This window comes from Lonchura striata, chromosome 20 (genome assembly GCF_046129695.1).
Source record: "Lonchura striata isolate bLonStr1 chromosome 20, bLonStr1.mat, whole genome shotgun sequence".
Lineage (NCBI taxonomy): Eukaryota > Metazoa > Chordata > Aves > Passeriformes > Estrildidae > Lonchura > Lonchura striata.
This window is the reverse complement of record NC_134622.1, coordinates 1,602,751-1,617,712: the sequence shown is the minus strand read 5'-3', so window position 1 is coordinate 1,617,712 and position 14,962 is coordinate 1,602,751. Positions and strand designations below refer to the sequence as shown.

Here is a 14,962-nt window from a genome sequence, read left to right as displayed (position 1 = left end):
TTTCATCTGTTTTCAGTTTCTTCTTAATTTTTTAAAGACCTTAAGTACTTCTCTTATGACAGATTATTAATTTTTAATCTCTGTATTTTGCAGGGCTTACTGTGATGCCTGGCTTTGGGCCACCCACTGATTTAATGTCTGAACACAACTTCAGTTGCTGTCTACAAGCATAACCTGAAACCTCCAAGCACATGTAAAAGCATGAAAGTTACAGCAAAAGAAATATGAGCCAATTTCTTCATAGGATATTTCACTCTGTCTGGTTTGCTGCCTCCTCAGATGCAAAAGTAATAAACCATATTAATTTAAATCTTATTTAGCTGTTCCATCTCTCCACAATAATTGATTGGGCTTTGGACACTGAGCCAAAAATCCTCATCAAATCAGGTCTGCCTGGTGCCTGTGCTGCAGGGAGGTGTCACAGAGCTCTGAACCCACACTTGCTCTAATTGATTAAAAGATTTGGTCACTTGTACATTTCCATTTAGGCAATTAAGCCAAAGAGACACAGCCTCAGTGAGAGCAGCTGGGAGCAGGGATGGAAAGGGATAGACTCTCTTGGAGGACAGGATTATGACTGGGGATGTTGCAGTAATTCAGGTGTGGGGTGTCCTCCTCAGTGCTTTTGATGGAATAGCATTGGGGGACATCAAACAATCCACCTTGGAGAATCATGGAATGTCCTGAGCTGGAAGGGACTCCTAAGGATCATGCAATCCAGCTTCTTTCCCATCACAGACACCCCAGCAATCCCAGCCTGGGCATCCCTGGAGCTCCTGAAGCTCTGGCAGCCTCGGGGCCGTGCCCATTCCCTGGGCAGTGCCAGCACCCTCTGAAGGAAGAACCTTGCCCTGAAATCCAAGCTAACCCTGCCCTGGCCCAACTTCCAGTCTGCTTTTCCTGTCCCCACAGAAAGCTGCCCCATAACCCCACATCACCAAGCTCTCTGAAGGGGACAGGCAGGGAGGGGGCCCTGGCAGCTGTGACAGCTCCCGGGGCAAGGGGGACAAGAAGAGCATCCAGTGCCGTGTGAAGCCACACCTCTGACAAAATCCCCTCATTTTCTGAGGATGTTTGGATACTGGCTCCACCCAGGAGCTCTAGTGGAGGTGTTCTGCCCACAGCAGCTGGAGCTGATGCCCTTTAAGGCCCCAACCCAAACCAGTCTGTGATTCCATGAGTACTGGTTTGGGGCCAAAATGTGTCAGTCAAGACCAGCCAACTCCAGTGATATCCAATTCCCAGGGAGAGCAGCTGAACTGCAGCATTCTTGCCAAAGTGAGGAAGAGAAAATAAACAGGCTTCTTGGCCTTTCCTTCAGCTACCCGGGGAGAGCTCGGTGGTTGTTGGAAACACTGGCAGAATCCTGAAATTGTTAAAATCCTGAAAGAAGAGATCAAGAAGAAAGAATCCCAGCAGCCTTATCTGCAAGGCAGCATGCAGAGCCGCACAAGGAGCCCAGCACAAAACCTCTATGAACAACATACTGCCAGAAGCAGATCAAAACTGGGATTTCACATGTCTGCAGCAGCACAGATGGCACCTGCTGCTCAGGAGCTGCCTTGTTTATCCTGCCCAGCCATCAGGGCCTGCAGTTCCACTTCAGTCTCACACACAAGGTGTGGGGGATAAAACAAGAAGCACAGATAGGCCTGACTACAAGGTTTGGGAGCTGGGGTGGCATAGGATCAGTGGGAATTGGGTGTGGCAAGGAGGGAGGGAAGATCCCTCTCACAGCCCTGGAAGGCTGCAGCAGCCCAGGCATAGGAGCTGGAAAAAATCACCAAAAAGAAACCTTATTTCAGCAGCAGCTCTGGTTTAAGTCAAGCTTAATGTCCTGAGATGAGCCTCAAACTGAGCCTTACATCTTCCAACTTAAACCATCCAGTTTCCAGGGAAGGATGAAGATAGCCAGCTGCATTCCATATGGGAGAGTCCAACACCTGCCACCCACCTCACCCAGAGCAGGGAAATAAATGAATCAATGCTGAAACCTCTGAGCTCAGTGCCCTGGGAAGCCGTTTCCTTGTACTCAGGTTGGAGCCAGCAGGAAAATCAGCACTCATTGTCATCAGGCTGCTGCTGCTGCCAGATCCCTCTGAAGTGACAAGTGACAGTGACAGGATGATGAGTTAGAGAAACAGGGAACAGTGCCACCTTCTCCAGGTCTCTACACTAATGGACTGATTTATCAATTATTGATAAATCTGTACTATCTCATCTATCAGTTTCTGCACTCTCCAGTTCACACCTGCTGGATTGCCCTGATTCAGCCTATTCCACATCCAGGCTGCTACCAAAAATTCCTGAATGAGGGCATTTGGAAGAGAAACTGGGAAATGCTCTGTGGAGCAATGCTGGGAACAAAGCCCCTCATCCTGACCACTTCTTGTTTGCTGTTTGGGATGTGCCTTGTGTGTGGGGACAGAGGGATAAGCACAGGCAGGGCAGTGTCCCTCGCAGCACAGTCCCACTGCAGGACTCCATGAACACCACGTGGAAAACAGACACAAGCAGAAGGTTTTCCTGGCCAGGCACTGCCCTGCTCTGAAGCAAAGCAGAAGCTGCACATTAAAGGTGCCATTTGCTGTCTCCTTCCCAGCCAGGAAAGCCCAGGATGAGGAAAGCCCATCCAGAGCACCAAGAAACCCTTTGGAACAGACTCCCAAATGCAAGCTGCAGAGGATGCCCTGTGTCCAGTGCTCACATTTAACATGGGAGACAGCTTCCTAGCACCCACCAGGTTAGGGAAGTCCTTTAAATGACCCCATGAAATACCTGCATTATTAAAACCTGAGAACTATGGAAGACAGAAAGGGGCACTCAGAGGAATTTGGATGGCTCTGCATGGAAATATTATCAACAATCCCAGAATGGTTTGGATGGGAAGGAACCTTCAGGCCCATGTCATTCCACCCCTGCCATGGCAGGGACACCTTCCACAGGTTCAGGTGCTCAGAGAATACTCACTGGGATGCTGGACCACCATCCCCCAAGCTGGGGGATGGAATGGGTGTTATTGGCAGCCTGAGGTAAGGTTTGAGTCCCAGAGGAAATACAGCTCCCATGGGATGACTTAGCAGGGTGGAAAACAAAAGAGCTCAAAGCACAACCTCCCTCTCCTCCCACTGCAGACGCTCTCACGTCACTGCTGGCATTTCTGCTGAACCTCAGCCTCTTTTCCCAATCCCACCCTGCACTCCCCCAGCCTGGCACACACCTCCCTTGGAAGCTCAGGCAGGAGTGAGTGAGTAGTGCTAGAGAAGCTCTGATCCAGCACAGCTCCTTTCCTTCAGGATTTCACCACAAAGTCAGTTCTCTGAGGAAAGGGGAGACTTTCCTTACCATTAGGAAGTTACTGAGTTGAAGATAGGTTGTCCTGCCTGGAAAGAAGGAGGCTCAGGGGGGACCTTGTGGCTCTGCACAGCTCCTGACAGGAGGGGACAGCCGGGGGGTCGGGCTCTGCTCCAGGGAACAGGGACAGAGGAGAGGGAATGGCCTCAGGCTGGGCCAGGGGAGGATCAGGGTGGACATCAGCAGGAATTTCCCCATGGAAAGGTGCTCAGGCCTTGGCAGGGGCTGCCCAGGGAGATTTGGAGTCCACATTCCTGCAGGTGCCCAAGGAAGGGCTGGATGTGGCACTCAGCACTCTGGGCTGTGACAAGGTGGGGCTGGGGCACAGTTTGGACTGGGTGATCCTGGATGGCTCTTCCTACCCCAGTGTTTCTGGGATTTATCAGCTGCTGTTTTAAGAAGGCAACAGTCACCGAATGATCACTTTTCACTTGTTTAGAGCAGTGGAATTGGTGGGGGTGAAGGTACATGAAATATGGACATTGGTCCCGTTTCCAAAGACACAGATTTGCTCAGCACCTCGGGGGTCCACACAGCACACCCAGCCCAGACTCCCAGAGCACAGCTGGCTCAGGGACAGCTGGCAGTGTCCCACCCTGGCCAGAGCCCACGGGTGCCTTACCTCCAGCAGAAGACACACTTGTTGGCACAGGCCAGGCTGGGGGTGGCCTCCATGCAGCGGTGGCTCTCAATGCCATAGAAGGTGTGCTTGTAGCAGCCCCCGCGGCCCCGCAGCATCGACTGAGGGCAGGGAAACACACAGCGAGTGTTAAAAACCTGCCTGGGGCCAAACTGAGGGCAGGGGAACACACACACCACCAGGAGAGCTAAAAACCCAGCTGGAACCAAACTGAGGGCACAGACACACACACACACAGACACATAGGAGAGCTAAAAACCCTTATAGGACCAAACTGAGGGCACACACACACACACACACAGAGGAGAGCTAAAAACCCTTATAGGACCAAACTGAGGGCAGGAGAACACACACACACACCAGGAGAGCTAAAAACCCAGCTGGAACCAAACTGGAGGCACACACACAAACAAACAAACACACAACAGGTGAGTTAAAATTTCCCATGTACACACACACACACACAACAGAAGAGTTAAAATTTCCCATACACACACACAAACACACAACAGGAGAGTTAAAATTCCCCATATACACACACACACAAACAAACAACAGGAGAGTTAAAATTCCCCACACATACACACACACAACAGGAGAGTTAAAATTCCCCATACACATACACACACACACACACACACACACACACACACACACACCAGAAGAGTTAAAATTCCCCATGTGGAGCCAAACTGAGGGTGGCTGTGGATCTGCTCCCTTCAGCCTCCTCTGACTTCAGCTCCAAGTCCAGCAATGCCCTGAGCAGGGCTGAGGGACACCAGTGCCACCTGCCCCAAAAAATTCCCAGCTCCCTAAAAAATGTGACTCACTACATGCACCCTTGCAGCCAGACTGCATTTAGGAGGTCAAACTCATCCCTGTGTTAGAGGAGAAAGACCCTTAAGCTGCTCAGTCCCTTCTCTGGCAAACCCCAGCACATCAATGTGCTCTCCTGCAGCTTTTCAGCCTCAGCCCATGAAGAGCAGGTGAAGCCTCTTGAGCTGCAGGAAGTGTTCCTGGAAAAGCCCACTCAGAAGCAACAAGGATCCATTTCAAGCCTGTCCTGCTGAACACTCCATTCTTTTCATTTATCTGGCAGAGTATTTCTTGCAGCACTAAATTAAATAAATGCCCTGACCTTATAAACCCTCATTCAGAGCCGGCAGTGGCTCCAGCAGGAGGCTGCACTTCCCTTCCCTGCACAGCCACAGCAGCTTTCCCAACAGGATTCAACTCCTATTTATCATGCAGGCTGCTTGCAGAAAAGGCTGTCTTTCATTAGCTCAGTTAAATAATAATAAATTAGAAAGAAACTTTACTACTCTCAAGGGAAAATCTGAAATAAAACACAGCAGCTTTCAATCTGTCTTCCTCTTCCTGGAGAGTCCTGGTGATCCAACAGAAAGGAGCAGCAGGGAAAAATCTACAGCTAAACCTAACTGGCTGTACAGGTGGAATATTAAATGACATGGAAAGTGCTGTTGATTCTACCCATTCTTCAAATGAGAGAGACTTCAGGAGATTCACAAATTCAGGAGAGCAAGTTATATTTGACTTTTCCTAAGGCAAACAGACTCTTCCTAAAACATACAGGGTTTCTGTTTTTTCTGGAATTTGACAGAACCAAATCTTTTCCATCTGAGATACCTCTATGAAACTCCACTTGATAGTTATCCTGCCAGCCCTGCTCCTGCTTTCCTCTGATATAAATCTCCACAAAGGCTCCTGAAGGCTCTCACACACTGGTGTGAACTTGAGGCAAAGCCACTGCCTGGAACCAATTTCAGCTCCGTTTTATTAGAAGACTTTACATTCAATTCCTGCTTAAGCTAAAAATAGTGTGAGCCCATCTAAGCACACAGAGCTGCTATTTATTTTGTGAAATGGCTTTACAGTGCTGCATTAAAGTCTGGGTCGTTCATAAAAATAGGTTCCCTGCCTTTCTCAGTCAAAACATGGAAGTTTGGCAAGTTTTTCTTTAAATGTTTTGTGATCATGTCTGCCACTAACAACCAGAGAAGAGGGAAATGGGTGTAAGAGTGACCAGCAGTGGGATCAGTGCATCCCACACACTCCTGACAGCCCAGGGTGGGCTCTCTATGCTGCTCAGGAGAATAAGGCTCTTGAAACACTTCATTGACACCAGGCACTGCAATGAAAACTCTCTGCAGCCACCCTGGGATGGCATCCTAAGGGCTCTTTCAAAAATAAACAAAGTTAATCATGCAGCAAAGGAGAGCTCAGCCAGCCAGGACTGATCACTGCCACAGCACAGGAATTACAGATGTGCTGGCATCTTAACAAGGTGCTGATTCCAGAGGTTCCCATCCAGGGATGCTCAAGGGTGCAGGATGTTGCAACATGGTGGGTGAAGGGCTGAGCCCCAGGAGCAGCTGAGGGAGCTGGGAAGGGGCTCAGCCTGGAGAAAAGGAGGCTCAGGGGGACCTTGTGGCTCTGCACAGCTCCTGACAGGAGGGGACAGCCGGGGGGTCGGGCTCTGCTCCAGGGAACAGGGACAGGAGGAGAGGGAACGGCCTCAGGCTGGGCCAGGGCAGGCTCAGGGTGGATTTTGGGGAAATTCCTTCCTGGAATTCATTGTCCAGCCCTGGCACAGCTGCCCAGGGCAGTGGTGGAGTCCCCACCCCTGGAGGGGTTTAACAGCCCTGTGGCACTTGGGGACATGGGGCAGTGGTGGCCTTGGCAGCGCTGGGGGAGTGGTTGGACTCGATGATCTGAGGGCTTTTCCATCCTTAATGATTCTCTGATCAATACTGCTCCCCAAATATACAACATTAGAGACTTGTGAGCTCCAGAGGGCCATGCCAAGGATAGCTGAAACCGCACCTACCCTGAAGGGGCTGCAGTTTATTATCGAGGGCTCTGTGCCTCTGCTGGGAATATTTTTAAGTCTGGAAACTGCTTGAAGTTCCAGCTCCTCCAGGATCCACATGCAGGGCTGGGAGGAGGCTGTGTCACACAGGTGCACTCATACCCACAGGTGTTGTACACAGCCACATCCACACTCGCCCCACAGAGCAGGGAAATCATTAGCAACAGTGGAATCATTAACACCTCCCCTGCAAATCTGATCTGATAAATGCTGAGAACCAGAGGAACCCTGACTGTCACAACCCATCCCCAGCACAGGGGGTTCAAACAGCCTCAGGTGTGGCAATGGCTGTGGTACCCCTGTTCCACAACCTCACACCAGGGATACAAACTTCCCACTCTTCCCTCACGTGGATTGCAGTGGGCAGAAGATGTTTTAGTAGACAGCAGAACAACAGGAAAAGCCAGAAAAGGATGTTCCCAGCTCTATGTCACAACTCTGTTCTCACTCTTTGCAAAGGGGTTTTAATAACTGGAAATGCAAGGTTATAGCTTGAAAGATGGAATTTGGGTTTGTGCAAATAATAGCACGTTTTAAAATGATAATTCACCAGGAAATTGGAATACCTGAGCAAGTCTCTAGCATTGTTTTTATGTATGAAATGAGAGAAGGGAACAGAATGTACCTTTGTCCATCGGCAGAGCTTCACCCCAGAATGGCTCCCAATGAGTTTATAACCTGAAAACAAAGCACAAATCATCAAACAATTGAGTTCAGCCTGCAAGAATTGACACCCAAAACATACCAAGTGCTATCTAGAGTGACTGACACCATGGACTCAATGTTGCTCTTCCCCACTGGCCCCAAGGTGACACCACCAGCAATGGCAGTGTCCAGGGACCTCAGCCAACTGCAAATGGTTTCTTTTATGGGACATGCATTGATATTGCTGAGTCTGGTTTGAATCAGGTGCCCAGGGGACTCCTGCATGGACAGGATGGCAGAGCCTGGCTAGCCCAGGGACAGCTCACAGATCCAGAGCAGGACAGGGAACGAGGAGCGTGTCCCTGGCCCCTGACCCCACAACAGCTCCCACCCAGCACCCAGGATCGCTGTCCCAGCCTGCAGGAGGGAGGGCACAGGAGTGGAACACAACCAGGGCTCAGCCTGAACCCCACCTCAGCTTCACCAGTTCCACGGAGGGAGCTGCTCCTCCACACCCAAAGGAAAGCTGAGCTCAGATCAGCTCCTCAGTCCCCAGCCAAGATCAACACAATTCTATTCCAATGGGTCCTGGAGGATTAATTGCACAATGTTCGTTAAGCACTAAGCGCTATTATTACCCAAACTGCCCGAGTGGGGCTATATTCCTCTTTGAGAAAAGTGCTTAGAGGCCAATATGTCTGAAGGATTAAAAATCCCTCCAAAATCAGCATAAAAATAAGAGGGATTTGAGACACCTCACTGTGTTCCTCACAGCGACATTCACACATCACTGGCCTGGCTGTCCCCAAACTCAGCACCTCTCAGCTGCCTCCTGCACCTTTCTGCTGCTCTTTTTAACACTTTCAAGACAAGGAAAAAATAAGTCTCCTTCCTGCCAACCAGCACAAACTTAACAGGGAAAAAGCCTTCACCTCAGCAAACTGGCCTTCAGCTCCTCCACAGCAGCAGCACAACTGCCCTGCCCTGCTCGTCTGTCCCTGAGCTGCTCTGGCACAGCAAGGTCCCCAAGCAAGGAGAGAGCAACTGCATCCCAAAGTCCACCACACCTGCAAGGACACAGAGCCAGCCAGGAAGTGCAGGAGCAGCAGCTGCCACACCAGCTGCAGCAGGCAGAAATTAAACTGAGTGCACACAGACAGGGCTAACAGGCAGCCAAACAATGCTCTGCTCCTGCCACTCCAACCCAGCAGGGACCTACCCAGGCTCCTCTGCCCATTCCACTTGATGGTGTTTGATCCATCTCCTCACACTGGAATATACAGGCAGAAGGTGGGACAGGGACTTGGTACAAGGGATGGAGGGACAGGACACAGGGAATGGCTCCCACTGCCAGAGGGCAGGGATGGATGGGATACTGGGAATTAAGAATTGCTCCTGGGAGGGTGGGCAGGCCCTGGCACAGGTGCCCAGAGCAGCTGTGGCTGCTCCTGGATCCCTGGCAGTGCCCAAGGCCAGGCTGGACAGGGCTTGGAGCAGCCTGGGACAGTGGGAGCTGTCCCTGCCTTGTTCCCTTAAAGTCCCCTCCAGCCCAAACTGTTCTGGGATTCTGTGACAGCCCTGCTAAGACAGTCCCCAAAGCCATGTGCAGTCCTGGAGCCACCTTTCCCTCAGACTGACTCAGACTCAGAGGAAGCTGGTGCAGGTTCCAGGGACACAGCCACACACACAGAGCTGCACGTGGCTGGAACCCAACACTTCCCTGCCCTGGCTCTGTCCTGCCTCTTTCTGCAGCTTTTCTCTGCAAACAGCTTGTCCAGCAAGGTCTAATCTCAGCTGAGACCTCTCTGCTAAAATGTGTGTCCTTTGTGGATGAGCAGCTGAAAGGTGCTGCATTCCTCCTCCCTCTAATACAGCTGTCCAAGGCACACTCTGCTGCTGTCACCCAGCACAGTCCAAGCCTTATTTTTCCCATTTCTCCAAATTCAGCACCATCAGTCATATAAGATTATTCTCTCACAGATCACTTGTCAGTAACAGAAACATCGCTGCTTTCAAATGGGTTTTGCAGCAAAATTACATTGGAAATAGGACATGCCCACCCAGATCTGCTCCTGAACTGTTTGAGGGAAGAGAGGAAGCAAGGTGCCAAGCTCCAGAGCTCCAGCATTTTCTCTTAGGTTCCTTAAATCGACTTCCACATGTGGAGCACCCACAGCTTCCTTTAAAGGCCAAGAAAATTGTACATGTTCAACATCCAAACAGTCTTACACACGCCAGCCAGCTCCGGGGATGACAGGGGGGTTACTCATCTCTGTCACTGCCAGGAGTCCCAGCTGTGGTGACAGGAGGGAGCAGCAGAGATGTGCACAACCCTAAAGACACAGAACTGGGGTCCTGCACCATGTGGGGAACTGGGAGAAGGTGTGGTCACCCAGCACTAGGTGCTGGCCATGCCAAGCTTCTGACACTTGGGAATGAGAGAAAATACCAGAGGCCAAGGTGAGAGACATTTGTTCCACCCCTGCTGCCAGTGAGCAGAGACTCTACAACACTGCAAAGCCATTCTTCAGCACTGGCTGCACTGCTGGGAAGGAGGCAGCAGAGCAGTCTGGGCCAAAAGAGAGGACAAAAGGTCAAGCAAGAAACTGGGAGTGTCCTAAAATCACAGAACTGTTCTGGCTGAGAAAACCCCCTGAGATCATTGAGTCCAGCCGTTCCCCCCACTCAGCCTTGTCCCCAGGTGCCACACACACAGGGCTGTTAAACCCCTCCAGGGGTGGGAACTCCACCCCTGCCCTGGGCATCCCTTTCAGTGACAAATTTCCCAAAATCCACCCTGAGCCTGCCCTGGCCCAGCCTGAGGCCGTTCCCTCTCCTCCTGTCCCTGTTCCCTGGAGCAGAGCCTGACCCCCCGGCTGTCCCCTCCTGTCAGGAGCTGTGCAGAGCCACAAGGTCCCCCTGAGCCTCCTTTTCTCCAGGCTGAGCCCCTTCCCAGCTCCCTCAGCCTCCTCTGGGTCTCCAGCCCTTTTCCAGCTCTGTTTCCTGCCCTGGACACACCCCAGTCCTTCAATGTCCTCTCTGCAGCGAGGGCCCAAATCTGACCCCAGGACTGGGGTGTGACCTCAGCAGTGCCAGCACATGGGGACAGCACATCCTTACTGCAAATCTTCAAATTAAATATGTCAAAACTGTCATCAAAGCCCACCTGAGTGTCTCTAGCCCTGCTCCCACACTGCAGCTCCTGCTGAGCCTCCCTTCTGGAAGCTCAGGCCAGCTCCACTCTTCCAGCAGCTCTGCCACAATGTCCCTGTGGCTCTGCCAAGGCCAACAGTGTTTGAATCCATCCTCCTGATGGCCCCAAGTCTGGAGCTGTGGGTGCCAGGACTCCCTGTGAACACATTCCCCCCTTGCTCTGAAGGGCTGTGACTCGTGACCAATAACTCTAAGTGGATATTTGGATACAGCACCTTCCAAACAATCCAATGTTTGATGGACCTGCTGTTCCCCACCCCTGTGTTCCTTCAGACATTACAGCTGAACAAACCAATTCACTTATTATTTCCACAGTCTAAGATGCAAAGGATCCCTTCAATTATGAGCAGGCTCACAGTAGTCAGCTCAGCTCCCAACTAAAGGACAAGAACATCTCATCTGAAGGTTGGGTATGAGCTGATCCTGCTCTAGATGATAAATTTTAGATAATCTAGAAGCTTGCCAAACTTCACTGAAATTAAGTGTCACTTTTATAGACATGAATTAAGCTTTTAAACAACCTTTGGGGTGAAATGAGTGTTATCAGGCAGTAACACCAGGCTGAGGAACATGTGGTGATTGCTCACCCTGACAGGCCAACTGGAGTTTAATAGAGCACAGAGGGACTAGAGAGATGGCCAAAGTCACAGCTCCTGATTGCTCCAGAGGCTGGGGCAGGATTGTGCTCAGCTCTTTGGAACCACATTACAGCATTTCCACACCATCCTGGAAATAAGAGTTTAAAAGTCCTTTATCTGAAATTCAAAGAACTCCTGGAGGGATCCAGCTGAGCTCTCAGCACTGAGCCAGGACACTGCTGTCTGTATTCCTAGGGCACATTCCAGTATTCAGGTGCTCTGGATGTGGTTTGCCACTTTACCAGTGCCAGACACACATCCAGTCTTTCCAAGCTCCTGGACATGGATGAATTATGTCCACAATGGAGCAAAACTGTTATTTTTAAGAGCAGAGCAGGTCAGCTGAATTTCTACAAGCACAAGTGTCCCTATCAGGAGCCATGTCACACCCCCTGCAGGCTCTGAACAACCCTGAGAGCTGTGCTGAGCGGCCTTCAGGGACTGCAGACCATCCCCAGGTGACAAAATGTCCAGAACAAAACTCACTGACACAGAATCCCTGAGGTTAGAAAAAACCTCCAAGACCATTCATTCCAAGCTGGGCCCAATCTCCACCTTGTCCCCAGCCCAGAGCACTGAGTGCCACCTCCAGCCCTTCCCTGGGCACCTCCAGGGATGGGGACTCCAAACCCCTCCTGGGATGGGAACTTCCAGTGCCTGAGCACCCTTTCCATGGGGAAATTCCTGCTGGTGTCTACCCTGAGCCTGCCCTGGTCCAGCCTGAGGCTGTTCCCTCTCCTCCTGTCCCTGTTCCTGGAGCAGAGCCCGACCCCCCGGCTGTCCCCTCCTGTCAGGAGCTGTGCAGAGCCACAAGGTCCCCCTGAGCCTCCTTTTCTCCAGGCTGAGCCACCCCAGCTCCCTCAGCTGCTCCTGGGGTTCCAGCTCTGTCGGAACTCAAAATGTCCCTCAGACATTTTTTGATGTTCTGGGCCCAGGTCAGAAGCATTTGAGACCCTGGCAGGCAGCTGGAAACAGCTGTGATTTTGGGTTTGAACCATGGAATGATTTATTAACCTTGCAGGAAGAACAAGAAGACACAAAAGTTTAGACGTTATAGTAGAAGTAGTCACAAAGTAGAAGGAAGAATTTTTGAGTCCTGTACAGGGGGGTTTCTGTTTTGTACATGGGGGTCAGAAGTTTTAAGATGGATTTGGGATTTGGGCCTGCCCTGTCCTCCCTCTTTCTCCTTCCTTACCTCCATGTTCTTGGTGATGTTGGCACTCACAGATTGGTTTAGAGTAGAAAGGCACCATTTAATATAGGTAATAGGAATTGGGGAAAAGCTGTAAACATGTAACATGTAATGTACCATATAAAAGATAGAAAAGCACCATTTAATATAGGTAATAGGCATTGGGGAAAGGCTGCAAACATGTAACACGTAATGTACCATATAAAAGAGAGCAGCAGCCCTGGCGGGGAGAGAAGAAGCAGTCGGGGTCAGAGAGGATGTCAGGGTGTGTGTGTGCCTCTGCCTGAGCTGTGAGCAAACCACAGCAGCTCCAGGAGAAAAATCTTTTAGATAACTTGCAATAAACTGCCTTGAGACTGGACAACAGAGACTGCTGAGCCTTTCTTTGGAAGCACAGGCTGGAGGAGAGACTTTTCCACCACATGGAGCTACCCCCAACCCAGGGTGAGTTCCAGCACAGCCCCTTCCCAGCTCTGTTCCCTGCCCTGGACACTCTCCTTCATGGTCTGCATTGCCCTCAGGGGCCCAGGGCTGCCCCCAGCACTGGAGATGCCCCAGCAGTGCCAGCACAGGGGACAATCCCTGCTTGGTTGTCACCATCCAGTTCAGATCTCTGCATCACCAGAAGTTTACTTTGACCTAAAATCCCAAAGCAAAAGATTCAATACTGAAAGAAAGAAGAAAAATATGTGGTTGAAAAATCTCCAAAAACCACAAGGAAAAGACCAAGCTATCCTTCTCCAGGAGTGCAGGCTCTGTGTCTAGATTGCAAGACAAGAGGTATTCAATTGCCATCTGTTAGAGGTATGGCAGTTATCTTCTCTTAATTGGGCAGTTTTCCTTATCTCTTCCACAACCAGTCCTCTCTCAGGGGAGACATCTGCTGATAACAGGCTATTGAATGTCACTGGTGACTGATAAAAGTTGCAGTATCCCATTGGGAGATGCTCTGCCCAGAGGGAGGAGCCAAGCATTCCTACCTGGATATAATCTTGAGTTTCTGGAACACCAGCATGGCTTTTTCTGCACTGGATTTCCCAGAGGAACAGCTGCCTCTTCCACTGTATCTTCAGAGGAAATCTAAACCCTTTTCTATAGGATCACTGCTCTCACAGAACCACAGCTGGCACTCCAGGAGGACTGCAGCCTTAATTCTCAATTGCACTGCTGCCAACACCCTGTCCAACAGGGGCTCAGGTTGTATTCTGACTCTGTCAGTGTTGTTTTGTTTCACTGCATTGTTTATTTTATCTTTTTATTTTCTTCCCTAATAAAGAATTGTTATTCCTGCTCCCATATTTTTGCCTGAGAGCCCCCCTTAATTTCAAATTTATAACAATTTGGAGGTAGGAATCTACTTTTTTTTTTTTTTCCATTTCAGGGGAGGCTCCTGCCTTCCCTAGCAGACACCTGTCTTTCCAAACCAAAACACTCTGGGAGCTGGGAAAGCCACTCTGAGGCCTCGCTGTGCCTCCAAACTCTGCTAGCTGTCACAGGACTGCCCTGAGAGCAGCAAATCCAGCTGCCACTGCTGCATGGAGCTATCCAGCACTCTCCTGCAATAAAACCACTGCTTTGAGGCTGGGATTATCTGCTACAGCTGCAGCTCAGGGCACTCTCACACTAGCAGAAGTTTTACAGGGAAAAAATTCCCAATTTCCTGCGGTTCTGAAAGAGTGCAGTTTAACAGGGCCAGAGCTGAAGGTCGGTGACAGCAGGATCCATCCCCACCACCTGTAAGGACCATTTTCCACATTGAAACACAACTGCTGCGCTTGAGTCACCACCCAGACAAAGAATACTCGAAAATTAATAATAACAAGAAGGGAGAAGGAGGAGGAGAAGGAGGAGGAGAAGGAGGAGGAGAAGGAGGAAAAGAAAAGAAGGAGGAAAAGAAGGAGGAAAAGAAGGAACCTGTTTAGATTATATCAGTATTTTATACAAATCTAGAAAAAAGGGGACACTGGGAAGTGGAATTCTTCAGATTGCTGAAGCATGACAAGAGATACCTCCAGGTTCATTTCTAGAACTGCTCAACATTGAAGAAATTCTTACCAGGTCCACCAAGACCTATTTTAGATCGTCTCTTTGTTTGAAAAAATGTTCTTAAAAAGTATAAAAGGCTCATGATTTGGGAAGCATTGCTCCCATGAGCTGAAAGCAGGAGTGGGACAGAAGCAGGGATCACTGGACTGTCCCTTGTTAGCACAAAGGGATGGGAGGTTTGGCCTCCCAGCTGCCTCAGATCCCTGTCACTGTACACAACACAAACATCTTGAACGCTTTCAAGACACAGTAAAAGCCCCCTGGGGGCAGTGAAAGGGATTGAGCTGCTGCACAGACAACCCAAAGCCAACCTAGAGCCAGGGAAATGAGACTGGCACAGTTCA

At 50.3% G+C, this 14,962-nt stretch overlaps 1 protein-coding gene across 3 annotated transcripts in view; it reads right to left on the bottom strand.

Annotated features, from left to right (window-relative positions):
- The window catches only part of LOC110472027 (S-adenosyl-L-methionine-dependent tRNA 4-demethylwyosine synthase TYW1), a 95,378-nt gene that overhangs the window by 54,477 nt on the left and 25,939 nt on the right, over positions 1-14,962 (bottom strand). For all 3 annotated transcript variants that reach the window (XM_077787468.1, XM_077787467.1, XM_077787466.1), the window contains exons 10-11: positions 7,510-7,562; positions 3,977-4,095 (exon numbers count right to left, since the gene is read on the bottom strand). In XM_077787468.1, coding sequence (XP_077643594.1) covers positions 3,977-4,095; positions 7,510-7,562 — 172 coding nt within the window. The remainder of the gene's footprint in view (positions 1-3,976; positions 4,096-7,509; positions 7,563-14,962) is intronic.